Below are 19,679 nucleotides of genomic sequence, written 5' to 3' on the forward strand. Positions count from 1 at the left end.
GCGAGAGTGAGTAAACTATGGGTATTAGACGCTGAAGTGCAGCGTCACGGCGTCTCGTCTTCTTGCTATTGCGCATGCGTTAGAATTCAGTTACGAGCGCAAAATATACATCTAACACTCCCTCCCGTTCGTATCTGAATTTAACAAAACAATATAAAATGAAAAAAAGGAAAGACATATTGGAATATTAACACTGAGTAATCGTATTCAAATGAATAAGCAATCAGCTGAAGATGTGGAACACGTCGGCTTCTTGATCACTCATTGGGGTTGATTGCGAAAACCTAAAATATACACAGAAAAATACATTAATCGGCATGTCTACTATCATTATCTATCTATTATCAATTTATTAATTTTACTATCTCAAGTTCAAGTTTAATTATCATGCAATTTACACTGATTAACATTCAAAATTTCTTTCATTAGTCTTTCATACAGTTCAAACGGCAGGGGTTTTGTAAAAATGTCTGCTAGTTGTTCCTTGAATGGAATCCATTTAATGATTATTTTTCCTCGGGATACACATTCCTTAACATAGTGAGCATTGATCTCCGTCATGTGTCTGAGTCTTTTGCCACCATCTATATTAGCACTTGCTCCGGCGGCTTTGTTATCACACCAAAGGTCCGCAGGCAACATAATGTATGACAGCATTAAGCTGATTGAGTGTTCCAATCTTATCAACTCCTGCCTTGCATCACACATCGCCACGTATTCTGCCGTGCAGGTTGAGATTGCAACGTTACTCTGTTTTCTCGTCTTCCAAGCAACTGTATGGCAATACAATCTTATGAGTATCCACCTGTCGTAATTGAGCCTTTACAGTCTGCCAAACTCGCATCTGAAAAGACTTCCAGCTTATTTTTCCGGCTTCTGTAGGTTAATCCCAGAGTTCTGGTGTGTTGTAGATATCGAAGGACTCGTTTGACCATTTTCTAGTCAACAGTTGGGCAGATTCGGTGTCTGCTTAATACATTCACAGAGTGCGAGATGTCTGGTCTGACTGTGTTAGCCAGATACAGCAGGCTTCCAACTGCTTCTCTGTGAGGTACATTTTCTTCAGTTTTAGTTTTGTTTAGTTCTCCAGTCTCTTCCGATTCTTCTCTGTCTTATTTTTTTTTTTTTTTTTTTTTTTTTTTTTTTTTTTTTTTTTTTTTTTTTTTTTTTTTTTGCCGATTCAGGGCTTGATTTGTCAACATTGATGTTCTTTGTGGTTTTGAGTCGGTTAATCCAAACCTTTCCAGAACTTTGTCGAAGTATGATGTTTGCGTAAGTGAAATTGAATTATGTTTTCTATCTTTTTTTACTGTGATAACCAGGAAAGTGCCAACCTCGCCAGGATCTGATATCTCAAAGTCAGACTGCAGACCAATCTTAATTTCTTTTGATTTACTTACCAATTTCTTGCTATCATGATATCATCTTCATATGGAATCAAGATTAAAAGGCTAACTTTTTCTTTCCATGCGTAAAGGCAAGTTTTACTGGTGTGCGTTTGTGATACTAGTTTCAGTGCAGCACCATACGAAAACACTCGTTCCATTTCTTCAAGCTGATCTTGAGTCTATAAAGAGTTTTCTAGATTACATACTTTATTTTTCTTAAGTTAATCTTCGTCAAGCATACCTTCAGGAAATTCTATATTTATTTCTTTCTTGATTGAAACATTCATGAATGCTGTCTTGACATCCAGCAGACAAGTTTCTAAGTTAAATTTATTAAAAGTTGATATTACCGATCTCACAAGAGCTAACCCAGATACAGAAGCATAAGTCTCTTGCAAGTCGTACTTATTCGTATCTTTAAACCCACAAATCACACCAACCTCACTTTAAACGTCGTGGTTCCTATCTTCGTCTATCTTCTTCTTTAGGACTCGTCTGGAATCTATGATGTTTGGCTTGCTTTCTTCAACATTCATAGTTGGCCTGTCTACAAGTTTCAATACTTGATTTTATGCATCGATTCCAATTTTTCGTAGATTGCTTTGAAGTTTTCTTGAACAAGCTCTTTATTCTTCCTCGATCGTCCTCATTTTATCTTGACTCCTTGTTCTCCCTCCGTTTCTAATAATAATCCAAGTATCTTCTATCTTTACTATACTATCTTTGCTAAACTTGAAGAACCATTCATCTTATTTAATGTCTGTCTTATGATTATTTCAGTTTGCTATTTTATCATTTCTCCAGACATTTCTAAATACAAGTCTTTCATGAAATCTTACACCCAGAACCTCATAAAATTTGCATCCTCTGGTCTTAGAAAAATGTAGCCGGTAGTAGTATAGCCAACCAGTACTACTCGTATACCTTGTGGGCTGTATTTGGTTCCAGTGTTCCTCTGTATCTTGATAAAGGTCACACGACCAAATCTTATTTGATTTATTTCTATCTTTAAATTGGGGGTAAAATTTCCTAAGGGAGCTGTTATTTTGTTGGACAGGTGTGGTGTGTAATTATATGTATATACTGCAGCACCTAAGGTTAGATTCAACATGTTCTCCCTAAACCTTGAGTCATATATGTAGGTTCACACTTTGTCCTGTAATGTGCGATTGATTCGTTCTGAAACGCCATTGTATTGAAGATTGTCTGGACAGACCAGTTGAGACTCAGCTCTCAATCTCTGGAGAATTTCCACTGTTCGACCTCCTGCAAACTCTGTGCCTTGGTCAGTTCTGTAATAGCACATCTTTGCATTAAAGTCCAGTAGATTTCGTGCGCTGGTCGCAAATTTGTCCATACAATTTCTTGCTTTACTTTTCACTTTCACAGGGTATGCCATCGTCAATATTAAGTAGTCGTCTGTGTATACTATCATGAAATTGTATCTTGTAGGATGAGTTGTTTCGATGCCCTCTCTCTTCTAGTGATCAAAGGCAATCTTTAAATTTTAGCAATATGACACACCTTGCATAATGCAATGAAGTGATCGTGCACAGACTTATTCAAATCTTTATTGTCCAAAAACTTTCTTTGCAATCCTTAAGATATTCCAACGATAAATGCCCGAATCTTGCGTTTCAGAGCATGGCTCTGCTATTTCTTTTAAGTATTTTATACCTTTATATAAAGGGACTTTAAGCCTCTGAAATCTCACCGATCATTAGTTCTTTACTATCATTAATTTTTCTATCTTCAATGGTTTTCTCAAACTCATTTTGTTGAGCGGTATCTAAACAATCTTTTTCAGATCCATTATTTGGGATTATAGGTCAGCTCTTACTATAATTGGTACTGACTTCCTGAACCTTCTCAGCCATTGCCGCAGAGACACATTCTATTATTAAGCAATCTATAATTTCTTTACGCTTCTTGTTGTTGCTTGAACTCTGACCATCTTGCACTAGTTCCACTATCCAATGAAGACTCTGTAGGCATCGGAAATTAACGTCTCGTTAGAGCGTGGGTCAAATATATCTATCTTAAGGTTATCTAAATAGATACATATGCATCTATTAACAAGCTGACGAAGCGACGTCAAGTTTCCAGCGAGCATATTGGCGCATATCACTCTATCTAGGACTATTTTGTCTTTGTTATTACGACTTGAAACCCACCTTTCTCCCTCCGCTCTCAAGTTCACGGAGGAATTTTTATTCACGCATTTAAACAATTTTCTTTCATATATTTTTGGTTTCCTCCGTGCGCGTAGAGAGCAAAGTTTCGGGTCCAACAACAAACATACTACTCGATGCATTAAATCCAAGCAATTCTATATTACTTTAACCTTCTTTACACTTCACTTAAATATTTATAGGACAAGCCATTCTCGCTTTTAAACAGTCTATTAGAATCTGCAATTTTCACATCTGGTACTTTATTGACAATCTTATGGTAAAAGTCATCCCTTTTCTCATCTTCAAGAAAACTCTGAATTTTACTAACAAGTTTGAAATCTATCAAAATCCATTCAAAATCCATCTTAATCCATCGAGGAATTCGCAAAATTTAATATCACTTTGCTTTGCGGGATCAAATCTAACAGTGTGAATTTTGTTGTATATTTGATACGCCTTCATCTGTATATCACTTCTTTTCGTATCATTAATTTTTGCACTATTACCGTAGGATAATTAAAAAAAATACTCTGTTTTAATAATCTAAGGATAATCTATCTAGTATTAAATTTAAAGTCTGCTCTCTATCTTCAGTCAACTTTTGAATCCCCTAAATATCTTTCTTGTGGGCTCCTGGCTCCTTTAGTCAATTCTATCTTAAGATCATTATTTCTGCTTGCCATTTTCTTGTGAAAATTATCTATCTGTTTCTTTAAATTATCTTTTCTATCGTTCAGATCTTTAACATGCTATCTATAGTTTATGTATTAATCAAATCTTTTTTTTTTTCATTTTTTTTTTTTTTTCATTTTTTATTTTTTTTTCATTTTCTATCACTTATTCAGGCTTATTAATCAAAATCAAATCTATCTTTTTTTTTTTTTTTTTTTTTTTTTTTTTTTTTTTTTTTTTTTTTTTTTTTTTTTTTTTGTCAAATATTCAATGTGATATCTTGTTAGAATAATCGTGTATTAATTAAATATATCTTTCTATTTTGCTAAGCTTTAATTTGCTTTCCTGTTAAAATAATCTTGTATCAATCAAGTCTATCTTTCTATTTTCAAATCTTTGCTATTTTTAGTTGAGGTATCATCAAAACTATCTTTCCATTTTTATATCATTAATTTGCTATCTTGATAAGGTATGGATCAAACTTATTTTTCTATCTCTCAAATCTTCATTCTTATCTTAACATGAGGTATTAATCAAATTTATTTTTCTATCTCTCAAATCTTCATTCTTGTCTTTAGATGAGGTATCAATCAAATTTATTTCTCTATCTCTCAAATCTTTATTCTTGTCTTTAGATGACGTATCAATCAAATTTATTTTTCCATCTCTCAAATCTTTAACTTGCTATCTTGTTAAAGGTTCCCTTTGTTTATGTCCATCTTAAATTTTGTTTGCACGTGACTTATTGTATTCAAATCTTCTATCTTTAATCTATCTAAAGAACCTTTAACTGGAATGTGCTGCTTGTGTTAAGGAATAGTGTAAATTATACCTCCACGTTTTTCCATTAAGTTAAACTGATCTCCTGTATCGTAATCGTCACTTATATCTCCTATAATAACTCAGATCAAGTTATATATATTACTTCCCAGTGATCATTTTAACCCCATTTGTGTCACCGGGAAACATGAGCAAGCACGCACACACGAGCTCAATGCATGCGCACTACTCATAGGACGAGATACATCAGATGACTTAAACATGCAAACGTAACATGTCTATAGTCATACACAATAGCAGCACAATTCCAATGCGATCGAGCACAATCGTATGCCTGTAATTACGATGTGCTGACGCGTATTACACCAAAGTTAGAAACTTTAAATTTCTGCATTTTGGTTTGAGTCGGCATTTACCTCTAGTCTGAGCGTGAAAATCCACGGAGAGGATCGAGGCCGCACTGTACGGGGACTTGGAAAAGTAAACAAGTCTATCTAAGATGGCTGCTCTGTGCGCGCCATCAGCTACCAAGCCTACTGAAAGGAACACATACGCTCGGTCTGACCGAACGCAAGTCATGGCCGAAACGAAAGTCCCTCTCCCCGCTTTGAGGCGTCCCCCTCAGCGGTAGCTATAGCTGTAGCAGCTAAATGAAAATCCTCGTACCCCAATGCAAGCCTGCCTCACGCGAGGAAAAACACGTGCCGACTCTTGACCCTTGAGAATTATAGAATACTAGCTTTATAAAACGCTTCACAAATCCCATCCACTGTCATACCCATCATATCTATAACATATATTATTACCACTCTCATGCAATTTTGGTTTCGAACCATCGAAAAATAAAACACATTATGTCAACATAATGACCGACAAAGACATCATAAGCATCATTATCAGCTACTTACTTTCTTTCTTCCGTAAATCCCTCACAATCCCTCTCGCCCCGCCAGCTGTCACCTCTCAGATCTGCTCGGTCTCACCAGTGGCTGATGTCAATCTCTACGCCGCCTCGTCGATGGCCTGTAAGAAAAAGGATGCAAGAAAACGCGGAGGGCAAAAAAAATGCGAGCAAACGCGAGATGGGCTCGATCACAGAGAAAAAAATGGCGGCTAGCGGAGGTCTTGAATACACAACCACACTACACTTTTAAGGCCCATAACCTGTTAGCAGTATGGATGTGTGGGTATGTGATCGGGCAATAAAATGTACAACACTGTCGTTTTTATTATAAAACACGGACACGTTTATTCTCACTATCTTCAGTGTATGCTATCTTTAGTCTTTACAATCAAGGATACAATCGTAAGCTGAACTGAAATAAAGCAAGATCAAATCAAAAGGAAAATACGAAAAGCAGGGAGTGCGTATCGACAGACTGACTGACTGTGCGAGAGTGAGTAAACTATGGGTATTAGACGCTGAAGTGCAGCGTCACGGCGTCTCGTCTTCTTGCTATTGCGCATGCGTTAGAATTCAGTTACGAGCGCCAAATATACATCTAACAATAGTAAAATCGTTTTTTTTATCATAGGTTCTGTTCCTTTACCATAGTAGACATTTTTAAAAATTGTATACATATTGTAGAGTGAAGAAAATCGAGTATGATTAATCTTGAGATTGAGATTGCCATAGAGGTAGTACTGAGAGTTAGGAAATAACTTAACTGTACTTATATTACAATGATCAAAGCAACTAGCATTGGAAGCTTTCTGACCTTTACAATTTGTTTGAAAGCCTAAAACAACAAAGCGCGGCTTTTCCAGTTGATTTGATGTTTTTACGGTCCAAACATGTTTCATAGTTTTTGGAAGAAGGGGATATTCATACAACTCCCAATCACTAAAACTCATGAAAATTGGCTCATCTTTTGCAATGACATTAAGCAGATGAATTTTGAGTCTGTCTAACGCACTTACGTAAGGCATCAGTCATTCTGTTCAAGTCAATGTAATTTCAAAGTCTTTGTTAACATCATTAGCAACTGTTTGTACGACTGCTTTTAAGTCATTCCTCGATCTCGTGAGGATTAATTTATGCTTTGCATTTACTACAACTTTACGATAGTCCTCAGCAAAGCCAAGTATCATGCTTAAAGGTGTAGAAACATCAAAATAACCTTGATCATTTGCCAATTTGTTGTTTCTGTAATATCTAGCCATCCGGCATTTTCTAGCATTGAATTTCGACCAGGATAGTGCGATATCCAACCTTTGATTAAAGTTATACCAACATTTTTGCACTTCTCTATATCAATTCTATCTATTCGGGACAGATTAATGTATTAAACAGTGTTGCTTATCGACCATAATAATGTAATAGTGAATTACATTAACAATGATCAAGACGTGTCGTTTGGTAATTTTTAAATACTAAATAATACTTTAATTATCATAACTCGACACTTAACTCACTAAATATTAATGTTTTTATTTCCTTAATAAGTGACGAATATTTTGTTTTATAATTTTACTTACCTTGTCTTGTACATAGTATTTTTTAAAATTATGTCTTAGTGTTAAAACGTTATACATATAATTATTCACATAATTGTGTCATAACACTTTATGTATAACGTACATTAAAAAAAAAAAAAAAAAAAAAAAAAAAAAAAAAAAAAAATTATCAGAGAGATTCGAAAGCTGGCAAGTTTAGCTGGGGCAAAAGACTTAGCCCGCGCGGCTATAGTCGATAGTACTCCTACTAGATAAGATGTCATCTTAAGTTGTGAAAAGTGGGCGGGGCTTAGGTTAAAGGTCTGGGTAGGGGGACTCTCCCGCTACAGCTTGCTCTATAGAGAGAGGGTGATTGCGCACTGCGCATGCGGCGAACTCCCTAAAATCTGGGAGCCTTGACCTGCACTGAGTCCAGCTACTGCTTCTGCGCCAAAGGTTTGTTATTATTTTTTATTTTAAATTTCTATACATCAACTTTATATCAAGGATAGCTTATCTGTTAGGCCTTATTTTTTTCATATACTTTTTGTTACAGCTGCAACATTCTTCACAACACAATAGGCTGATTTAAATGTTGATTTGTACATGTCACATGAGTCACGTTAAATGGTTTTAGTGACAAACATTTTTCAAAGTTGTGAATGAACTTAAGAGGAAAAAATAGTCCTTTAGTTTTATTTATCATCTTTTATTTATTAAACATTGGATTTTATGAATAATATACCTACAGAAGAGCACTTGAGGAAGCCATTTCGTTTTTTCAAGTCCTTTGGTAGGGGTAGAGGAGAGGCGGGTTTGAAAAGAAATACTATTAGTGTAGAACCTTCTTCTTCTAAAGGTAGAATTGCTACCTCTTTAAAAATGAATTCGATAAATATAGTCTTAAGCCTTGAACATCAATCACGTATTTAGCCATTTTGAAGCTAGTAAGACAAACAGCCAACTAACATTAATGTTTAATTACAACTTCTTTTTACACCTTATACGTGTACATGATAACTTGATAGGTGGAAAACACTGTGCTTAGAATACAGAAAAAGTCTCAGTCAAACTTAGTGTCAATGTTTCTTCCATGACTGTTTAACAGCAAATAAATGATTTTGTACTATGACATTATCTTACATATTTTTTGAGAGAAATTCTAAGCATTAATGACTACAATGATGAGAATTATAATCTTCATATTTTATATGGTTATACTTGATATTGGCAACCCCCAAGTACAGCATAAAATGGATAGGTGAGTGTAAATTACCAAAACTGTAGAAATAGATAACATTATCATCATGCTTTTGATGGGCTGCCTAGTATGTTTCAGGACCGTCATAATTATCCAGATTTACTATAGCAGTTTCACGATAACAAGGTCCATTAACTGGTAAGTCATTTCGCATCAATACCCGATGAAAATCGGGGATTTTTAACTTTTTAACATATTTTAATAAATCAACATTTGTCAGAGCTCTAGTAAGTAGTCTTGCTTCAATCTTTTTTTCAAATCGTTTTCAGCTTATGGCTTCAAGCAGACACCTAATCCAGTTTTGTATGGTTGAAGTTTTCGACCTTTTTCAAGTGCAATGGCCTCCATAGTTTTATTGCGCCTTTGGCTTTCTTGCAGTTGCTGTTTAGCAGCTTTACTTATTTAGTATTCTAGCTACGCTATTAGCTAGTGAACTGGTCGTACTCAAGCCAGAAAATAAGGTGATTAGAGGTAGAGCACCACCACTTTGAGCAGGGAGAGGTAAGATACGTTGATTCTTGCCTTTTTCTTATCACCTGCTTTCTGAACTGCTAAACGTGCTCTCTTTAAAGCGGAAGTCATAAACCTTGTGTGCATCTTTGCTATTTATTTTCCATGACGCAGTTTTTATGACTCACAGGAGTGCACGGTCTCTTCTTACTTTTCACACCTATACCTAATTTATTTTTAAGCCTCATGGTTCTCACAATAGCCAAAGTAGCTGCTTTTTCCCCAATCCTTGAATCTCTGGCTTTGACTCACTGCCAAGCTTTCTCATATCTCATATCATATTTCTTGCACGCCGTATCCAGTGAATTTATCCTCTTATCACCTCTAGCAAAACGTTCGACAACTTTAGTGCCAGGACCGCAGTACTGGTAGTCTGATATGTGTAATCTTACATGTAAAGTGTTGATAACCCTATTCAAAAGACCATGTGCTCTTGCGTGATGAACGATTATCACTCTTCATTGATTGAACTACAACTGAGTACCTTCGTACAAAAGCATTGTACTTATGGGGTATAAAAGTACTGCTCGTTCAATTATCACATCAGTCGTTATCCAGCCATCATAACATGCAGACATGCATTTAAAAACCAATCTGTGAAATTGCAAGTTCCAAACTTTAATGCTGTTGTGAAACAGGAAAAGCGTTCGAATTGACAGGGTGAATTACTTCCAGATAGTATTCGAGTTGTTTTCTGTGTCCTATCCAACTGTGGTAAAACAAACAGTCTACTAGCACTAATTGTCGACTCGAATGGACTAAGGTGTTAAAACGTCTGTTTCTACTCAAAGTCGCTTAATCAGTCAAAGTACATATTTTCGAAAGAACTGTTGGAGCCTATAGATGACAAACAGTTTCCTAGATTCAGTAAACATTAAGCCGCAGTATCTCTAGATAACGTCTTACGCAACTCTATCATGATTTATGATGACATAGCATTAGAAAAGCAGGATAATGTAAGAGCTTTCTACTGTATGGGAAGACATAAATGTGGACTGTTTCTATATATGCCAGTCATACGCACAAGTACCGAAGCACCTTGTGAGAGACAATGTTAATCTTTTCGCTCTATTTTGTCAAGCTAAGCTGGATTTGAAACATGTGTATGATGATCATGTGAACTCTGACATGTCATACACCTGGTTTGAAGATCTCTGCACGATCTGTTGGAATGATGATAAATATGATGTTGTTATCATCAATATTGATAAAAATGGACAGTGGTCAATGTCACAAAAGTTTTCCTATTCGGGAAATCGTTGCTGAAACAAGAACGAATAGAAATAGTTCTATAATTTCTAATTCAGCTTAGCCACTGCCATCAAACAATTGAAAAAAGGGAAGTACAGGGATGATAATATAATGTTTAAGTCTGCTGTTAGTCAGAGTGAGAATGACGATAATAATTGAATGAATGTAACCATTCAACCTCATGACAACGCGTATTTACAGATGGTTAAAAAAAATCAAAAATATTTATTAGATTAGGTGATAAAGTGCTAAAAGAAAGTTAATCATACAAGCTTGGTAATTCATTGATTAATTTTGAAAATAATCAAATTAAGATGGGTGAGTTAGGCTTTCCCATGAGTGATGGGTTAATGAAGTTACTTGTAGAAAAATATCCTGATACATTCTGCATGACTGAAGATGAGTTGGAAAAATGTTACCTTCTTTTAAATTCTTCAAGTGTCCACAAAAGGGACTACAAAGGACAGACCTATTAGACGCACAATAGTAATTAATTTAATGAAACCATAGCTCGAATGTTTGATCACATCGCTAGCAAAAAGGGTGCATTATTGTTACCTCACTTTAAAATTGCTAGAACAATACAGCAGCAAGTAGATTATGTGCACAGAAACGATCTAAATAAACTGGTCGATCGCCTTCGATTATTTATAGCCAAAAAATCTGCGTGAAATCCTAGCCATGACAATGCCATAATATTGATTATTAAAGGGTTTCTTGAATCTGGGTTAATATACTGAAGCTGGCGAGCATTCATGTTAGTAGCAAAATGAGCATTGGCGTGTTTGATCGTAAGAGGGAAGGCGATAGCCGAGGTCCTCCTGGTATTCCAGGTGTAGGCTGCAAACTCACTACAGATGCACAATATAAAATTAAACATAAAATACTGTGCAATGTTACTTCAGCTATCTACCAAAATGATGCGGCGAATCTCAACATTTTTCAGAAAGAAATAAAAATAATAAGTGATAAGCAAAGTATAAAGCTAAGCAATTACAGTGAAATGTGTGCTAAAAAATTGCTAACTTGGAGCGGGAAGTAAATTCAGTGAAACAGGTATTGTCCCAAATCTCTAATATTACTTCTGAAAAAAATTTAACCGGATATATAAAACCTCTTTGTCACCTTTGTTGTTGTAAAAATTTTGTAGAAGAAGAAAATTTACAGGAATATCTTTTTTTAAAGAGGTGATGTGACATGGTGAAACTATGCTTAGTACCGTATTTTCGTTACACGTATACGTTAACAGAAATATGATTTTATTTCTCAAATTTGTCACTTTGTTAAAAAAAAAACTGGAATCTGTATTCCATTAAAATTATGTTCACTCTCATGGGGCTTATAATGATTCACTCTCTATGAATATCCAGTTACTGGGTGTAGAACAGCTAAAAAAGCCCACATGAAACATTGATCATCGTTTTTATGCACGTTTACACATGCTTATCTTATCAGTATATATTTTGGTAATTTAATACATGAACTTGCCTTTATTGAATTGAATTTGTTTATATTTACTGTCAAACTGATTAAAAGTTGAAGTTTCTAAGTAGAATCTCTGTCTTAGACATCTTCCATCTGATGTATTATAGGCTGTTTCATGTTTAAATCAAACCAATAGTCAACTATGTCTGTTGATCTTAACACTTTAGCATTCTTAGTATTGAAATGCTTTTGATCAATGACTTCTGCATTATTCTTTTGTATCATGTGCTCTATGGCAAGCTTTTGCGGTAAAATTAATCTTCAGAGCATTGTGTTGTTTTAAAGCATTCATAACTTAAGACACAATCAGACTTTTTGTACCATCCAAATAGGATGCAATAAATATGTGTCCACAATTGATTATCCCACCTGTAGCTATACGATTCTTGAACGCTGATGGTAAATCGTTCCACTGTGCACTAGGACTATATATACTGTTTTGCATGTCTACACTGTATGGATCGTGTCCACTGGCATTATTCAGCACACTGTTTTGTCTATCAACATTGTTTAATGCACTATGATTATCTGCATTATTTTTGACACTATCACTATTTTGTTCACTGCACTGCTGCTCTGAAAGATGCCACTGTGATTCTTCTCTGGTCTTCCTTAGTAAAGAACCCAACTTGTCTTGAACGTGACAATGACACTTGATCAGTAGAACTGTATGGAAACATTAGTGAGGCAGTATGATATAAAAGTTTAAGATAGTTTACGGTTTCTATAGAACGAAATTTGAAATTGGAAGCAGCGGAAGCAGTGTGTGATGATATAAGGTTTAGAAACTTAACTAGAGCTGTTCTGTATGTAAGTGTGGAAACAAGACCTGACACAAGCTTTAGTGTAAATTATATCAGTAGATTTCAAAATAAGAATGTATGGAAATGTTATTTATTAGAAATCCAGAAAACAGAATAGTGTTACAAAATCATCAACAGAAGCTGAGTTTGTAGCGTTGTCTGAGTATGTTAGTAAATTAAAAGTCATAAAAGATTTCTTGCTTGATTTGACTATTGAAGTTCGCAATCCAATCAAAATGTTTAAGTACAACTCTGGTGTGACAAGTATAGCTAGATTTAAAAATTTTACTTAAAAGTTAAAATACATTAAAACTGAGTATCACATTGTAAACGAAAATTATGCAAAACACGAAATTCATGTTGTAAAAGTTGATTCAGAAAAAATTATAGCAGATATTATTACCAAAGCCTTAGACAGAAATAAGTTCGAAAGATTCCGAAATTTGTTGAATGTGAAGTAGTTTAAGATACTAAAATTGAGAATTTAATATAAATTTAAGAAGGCGTGTTAGAATATGTTAAATTATATTTTAGATGCAATATCTAATCACATCTATTATGCGGCATAAACACTATGAGTGCAAAATGACATGTACATGTACTTTGCATAGCCATACAGTTAGCCAGACAGAACTTGTCCGTTGTCGCGCACGCACGCTCTCGTAGAGTCTCTCTGTACAATGAGAGAGGAGATCTTGTAATCTTGATCAATCTTTATTTCTGTTGTTAAATATACTAGTTTAAGTGTTAACAAGTGTCATATTATTGATCCACTAACTCCTAGTACATTTATTTAACAGTAAGTACTACAATACACATCATTCATAAAGTTTAATGTCAACGTTGTTCTTTAAGTTTCAGTCACATTTGAAATACTGAAAATTTAGAATGCCCTGCTATCAACAAACTTAGTACAATGTATAAAACATGCTTTGCACATCTACTATGGTCAAAACCAGTTTGTGCTTATAAAAATACCATTGCACTGAAGGACTCGCTACTTATCTCCAGAGATACAGTAGATACAATAAATGATTAAACACTTGACATTGATTCTGATTTGTAGAAGTATGTAACAATCAATGTTAAAAAATGTAAAATTAAAAAAGAAATCACGAAGGAGAAGAAAATACATGGTTGTCCTTCCTTGGTGGAGGCGGGGTGAGGTTCCTACTACTTTCTTTTTCTAAAATACGTTTGTAAAGATGCGCGGGTGCCATTTAACTTGAAATATGTTACAGAGAATCACTGAACTCATGTATGTTTAAAGTTTCCACAAAATCCTATCTATGGTTTGAGAAGAAGTCTCCTTTTTTCATCGTCTTAAGATACAAAAAAAACTTACTACACTATTTTTTTAATTTGCATATTATAGCTATAATTGGTTTTAGTTTTTTAACTATTCTCTGTATTAAGATAGGAACATGTAGCTGAGAAAGTGTAAGATGCTATAGGTACCGCACAAGCTTCAACACAAGTACTTTATTTCAATACATAAAAGCATTGGATTTGACTCGTTCTCAAGAGTGATGTATGGAGATTGTTAGATGAATAAAGTTATTCACATCTCGCCTTCCCTCAATAGATTTAATATTTCAAGTGATATAAACTTTTCTTTACAAAACTTTATTTGTTATAAAGTTATAAAGTACAATACAAATTTAATATTTCTATTTTTATAGTGAGAGGAATTGCTTTCATCCAAAATTTTAACATGTGTACACCTTATTTTATTATTGTAAAATTAGTTAAAGTTATTTAAATTTATTACATACTATAATATAAATTTTTGTTTAAGGCGATTATGTATAAAATACGTACTATTCAATTCATAAATTAATACTAGACTTCAATAAATAATTAAAAGTAAAGTTGTATAAATCACATCAGTGTTAGGACTTGAACATAGCTCAAATGTCATTAGCTGATGTAAATTATAATAAAGTGGTCAATTCTAGAACTTGTGGGGGCATGCTTACGAACAGTTACACCATTCATTCTCTATACAATCACATTATGTTGAAAATATAAAAATAATTTCTAATCTTTATTTTAAATCGCAAAATGATTTAATTACATGTAGCGTTTATATGGAGATTAGAAATATGATCAAAGGGAAAGTATCTTATAAAACTATAATAATTTAAAGCAATTGTATACAAAATTAATCTAAAATTGAATCATATATATTAAAAATATCTTACAAACTTATTTATTAAACCAATTAAAAAAATTTAATAAAAAAATTTAAATACTTATTATTAGTAATCATTATTTCTTCTTTTTAAAGAAAATGTAATGCGGTTAAATTTTTTTCGAATGAAAGGATATTGGGCTGTAAGCTCAGTCATTTTAACAGTCTTCACAAGAACTGTCTTTTGTTTAACCTAAAAATCGCAAAAAATTAATTTAAGAAATGTACATAGTGATATACTGTTAATAAACCAATTTTAATGTAAACAAACTAACATTTAATATTTGTTTAGGTGGTTCTCGTTTTTTAGATATAGTGACTTGCTCTAACATTGATCTGGTCATCGATGAATGCATTCTGACTTTATACTCTGTGTTGTTGCTGCAATTAAAATAAATATAAGTAAAATCAAAAAATGTTTCTCCAGTTAATATACCTTCGTTGTAGCAATGATATTACTAGAGGTAATTACAGCTGTAGATATAGTAGTTTCAGCTGAAATAAAATATGATTTTTCTTCATTTAATTTCCACTATAAAATAAAAAATAAGATAAAATATAAAAAGTGAATTGAAACCTCTCAAACATAAAAAAATGTATCACTTTGACGTACTGAATGAAAAACTTTAGGATCTAGGATCAGGCGCATCATAATTAGAAATCAATATAGGCTGTTCCACGTTTATCTTTGGTATGATACACAAATTACGCGTAGAGCTGATCATTTCTCCAACTACTTCTTCTTCATCTATCAAAACAGTTTTAATCGAGAATAAAAATTTTTAATTTATGATACTAGTGATAGTAATACTATTTGTAATGTAAAATTATTCTACTAACCTCATGTCATGAGTTACTTAATCTCAGCCCTGCGGTGCGCTAATGTTTGTTTTTTGTGACCTAGTGACATAATGTATTATTTTAAAATATTGTTGGAAAATACTTGAATCCCCTATTTTTTAAGTTATCATTCGCATGATAAAATTTTTTATGACTGATATATCTTTAAAAAAAATCAGAACTATGAACACTTAGGTGTTACAGCTATTATTCACAATAATTTATAAGTATATCGTAACTGATTATAGCTATAGATGTATGTCGTTATATCTATAATTGAAGCTATTACCCGATGAGAAACCTTAGTGGGGCGCTGATGGGGTCCACACTAGGCTGCCAAATTAACCACTAAGGGTCCTAGTGTGGCACCATCACGGGGCGTAGATGGGGTCATTGATAGGCTGCTCCGATAGTTATAAAAATTAACCTAACCCTTTGCATTTTTTTAAAGAAAAGAATCCATTCATAAAATAAACACTTACATTAAATGCATGCAAAATTGTTCGGGTTAAACAAAAATCAATTATTTGCTATATTATTTGTATCATCTTATCCATTAAAATTTGATCAATATTTATTTTCAATTTTTTGTTACTTAATTGTAATTACATTATAATATTCAGTACCCTATTTTTTAATACTGACGTTTTCTTTTGATCTTTGGGTGCATTGCCTTGCCCAGCGTCCTCCTTCCCAATCTTTGGCATTACTAAAGACTATCCCTAGAGCAACCAAAAACATTTTTTTATTTATTTGCCCATTTGGTAGCTGCGTATTGAAAACTTGAACGAATGTTTCTGGAAAGTTTAAAAGTTACGCACTACAATCATAAGTAATCAAATGTTAAAATGTTTTATAATTTCCTACCTAAGAGTAGAGAGTACAATTTCGTTGTATTAAAGATTTTTTTTCCAGGTTTCGTTCTTTGAACAGTATACTCTTTCACAACACTTTTTGATAATATTTTCTTGACGATGCAGGTTAAATTTGTTGTTACTCCAGTAATAACATTATTAGAGCAGGTAATACACTTTTTCTAAGATTATATGACAATAAATGACAATGAATATGTCTAAATTGTAAGTAGTACATTTATAATTACCAAATCCTGGTAGACAACGCTTCCGTCATCTTCTATGTCAGCCAGAAAAGTAAGAAAATGAGCATAATTACCCAATGGAAAGCTGTACTGAGTGTATTTCGCAACAAAACCGTTGAAAGTTATGATATTTTCCAACTCGTTTCTTGGTTTCCTTTCGATAGAGAGAGCTCTTATTTCTTCTAACTTATTTTCCAAAACTTTAAACTGAGAGGCCATTCTTTTATCCAAGTACTTAGTAATTTCTGAGGTACACGCATTACACATAAAAAAAGAAGCACTATGAACAACTAATAATGTAATTGAATTTTTCCATACTATTTAAATCATTTTTTGTTAGCAGTGGTCCATTGGTTACATCAGTCTGCGTACCAACACTTTGTACAGTTTTTAATATTTTAGAAGAAGGACCCTCGATGATATTAGCTTGAAGGTTACTTGTAGGTTGACGAACTATAAAAATTAGTAAATTTTTTCAATAAGAGTCCTAATGAATAAATAGATATTGAGATTTCAAACTCAGTATAAATAAGTGCATTTTACAACTTACATGTTACTGGTGATTCTGAAAAGTTGGGCACTGGAGACATTAGATGCATATTTCGTTTTTGCTCTAATAGGGCATGATTTAAAATATTGCCTAAGGCAGATTTTTTTAAAGGAAGATTCTGGATAGAAACTAGTGACTCATTTGAACTCTGAGTCAAAGTATTTTCCTGCACTGATGAGGAACCTCGTTCTTTCTCATGTACGCAAAATAACACATCTAGTTTTTTTGCTAACAGTTCATTATAAGTTTCTGAAATTAAAAACTCACATGAGTCTTGAAAATACTGTCTAAAAATGGTAAATTTGAATATGTACGTACCAGATGTGTCTAAAATTTTGCACTGAAAAACCGGCCAAATTTCTGGAGGCGCAGCATAGCTGCTTTTAAACTGTCTAAGGCATTCTAGATCATCAGCTGTAAAAGGCGGAGCCATATATTTTACATGTGTGCTGCCTGCCGAAATCGATACAATGAATGTATCAGGAACAATTAGTGGATGCTTAAGCTCATCGTCAAGGTCTCGGTTCAGTATTTTAACCAAAAAATGTTGCCTTTCACGTGTCATCTGCCAAACGAATAATATTCAAGAATATTTCCCTATTGTGTATCAATAATAAAGATTTGTTTACCTTCTTAGTTGATGAACTTTTCAAATGCGTAGTTACTTAACCTAACAACCCAAATTTTTTTTTTCACTGTTAAAGAGTAGTGTATGCTACGGATTACAACTATTTGTTTATGTACACTGAAGAACTAAATACTAGTCAATTAAAAACTAAAGATAAACTCCTTTAATAGGGTGCTACATTATAAACTAAAGTGTGTATGTACAATGCTGTGGTACGTCTAACTGACAGTACGTAGCAAGTGAATTTGCTGAGCAGACAACTCATGCGCTGATGAAAAATATTGCACACATACTTGTACTTGACTGTGTGACAAGTATAAATAGTATAACTTGAACATTTGCAATATTATTTTGTTAAATAATGGACTCCTACTTTTTTTTTGTTTTAATGCAAGTATGGTATAACATATAGTTCAGGTGAATCACCTGGCAACTCAAAAATGTTCATGAGAAGCATTTTACATAAAACATCCTTCAATTTAACTTGAATTTGCAAATTATTTTTGTCTGTCACTAAGTAAGTATGTAAATACGCTGAGTCCGTTGGATAGGTGTATGCTGATCCAATAATTTGAAGCTGCTCTCCAATAATGTTGATTTCTTGAAACTTGTTATCTGGTGACATAGTTATTTTTGTTATTTTAACAACTTGATTTTTGTTTGTCAAGATGATATTATTGGGACTCTTATCACTCAGTGTGTATTTATTGTACATTAATTGCTGAATATATATAGTGTCAGCAACTTTTTTTGATTTTAAAATTGTATTGTTATGATTACTCTTATTTTTCTCACTATTATTTAAATAATTGTCCTCAATTCTATTACACAGTTGAGTTAGAGGCTTATATCCACTTTTTAAGACATATTTTATGACACCCAAAGCACTCTCAAACTCAAAAGCAGTTATGTTACTTAATGAGCAGTTTTTATTTCTAACATCATCAGCTAAATGTCCTAAGTTATGAACATCGGAAATGAGCGAATATTTTTCATACAATTCACTAAAAACTTTAACGAAAGTTTTGAGATACAGTTCTGCATGATCTAAATACTTTTCCCATAAATTTGTACTTGATAGAACCCTGCATGCTACATGAAAAAGTAAAAAATGATCATATAAATGACTTGGTAAGATACCTTTCAGTACAAGTATCCCACAGTACAGAACAAAAAATCTAAACTCTGTCGCTTTCCACATGTGCACATCTCCCAATGATCGTGTTGAACGTTGAAAGTCTCTAGGAATTTGATTTGATAAATTAATTAGCCTTTGTGATATTCGTAGTAAACTTTCTCTGGGCAGTTTGAATTCTTTAGATGACATCCAAATATCACTTAGTAATTTTTTTGTTACTCCAAGACATTCCAAATGCATAAAGTCGAGAACAAAGTCATCGATCATATTGATTTCTTGAATTCGAACAAGAGGACAGATTTGATTCGCAAAATGGTGTTCTTCATCATCTTTTGATCTGAATGACTCATTGGTTCTTTTTGGGCAATCAATGGTTTCAAAAATCACACCCTTATTAATGTATTCGCCTTTCACTACACACCTTTCACAAGAGTAACACCCTGAATGTCCTTTGATACATTTGAAAAATG

The 19,679-nt window shown here is 33.5% G+C and overlaps 2 protein-coding genes across 4 annotated transcripts in view; one reads left to right on the top strand and one right to left on the bottom strand.

The window, feature by feature from the left end:
* Hel89B (histone acetyltransferase 1) overlaps positions 1-19,679 on the top strand; it is a 779,777-nt gene that overhangs the window by 37,655 nt on the left and 722,443 nt on the right. The window lies entirely within an intron of this gene.
* LOC149374415 (uncharacterized) lies at positions 15,581-19,563 on the bottom strand. The gene is made up of 3 exons (XM_089593986.1): positions 18,867-19,563; positions 18,498-18,686; positions 15,581-15,702 (listed from the first exon to the last, which is right to left on the bottom strand). The coding sequence occupies exons 1-3, from the start codon at positions 19,474-19,476 to the stop codon at positions 15,581-15,583; spliced, it is 921 nt and encodes a 306-aa protein (XP_089450112.1). The 5' UTR covers positions 19,477-19,563.

The sequence above is a fragment of the Copidosoma floridanum genome, unplaced genomic scaffold (assembly GCF_036245765.1).
Source record: "Copidosoma floridanum isolate Cflo_tuat_1 unplaced genomic scaffold, Cflo_Japanese_pri ptg000020l, whole genome shotgun sequence".
NCBI classification, from domain to species: domain Eukaryota; kingdom Metazoa; phylum Arthropoda; class Insecta; order Hymenoptera; family Encyrtidae; genus Copidosoma; species Copidosoma floridanum.

Excerpts from the sequence above, each read along its gene's own strand:
- LOC149374415 (XM_089593986.1), bottom strand. The coding sequence starts at position 19,476 with ATGATCGATGACTTTGTTCTCGACTTTATGCATTTGGAATGTCTTGGA. Across the intron at positions 18,687-18,866 it reads GGACAATTATTTAAATAATA|ATAACAAGTTTCAAGAAATC; the intron begins GTGAGAAAAATA and ends CTATGTCACCAG. Across the intron at positions 15,703-18,497 it reads GAACATTTTTGAGTTGCCAG|ATGAAGAAGAAGTAGTTGGA; the intron begins GTGATTCACCTG and ends CTGTTTTGATAG.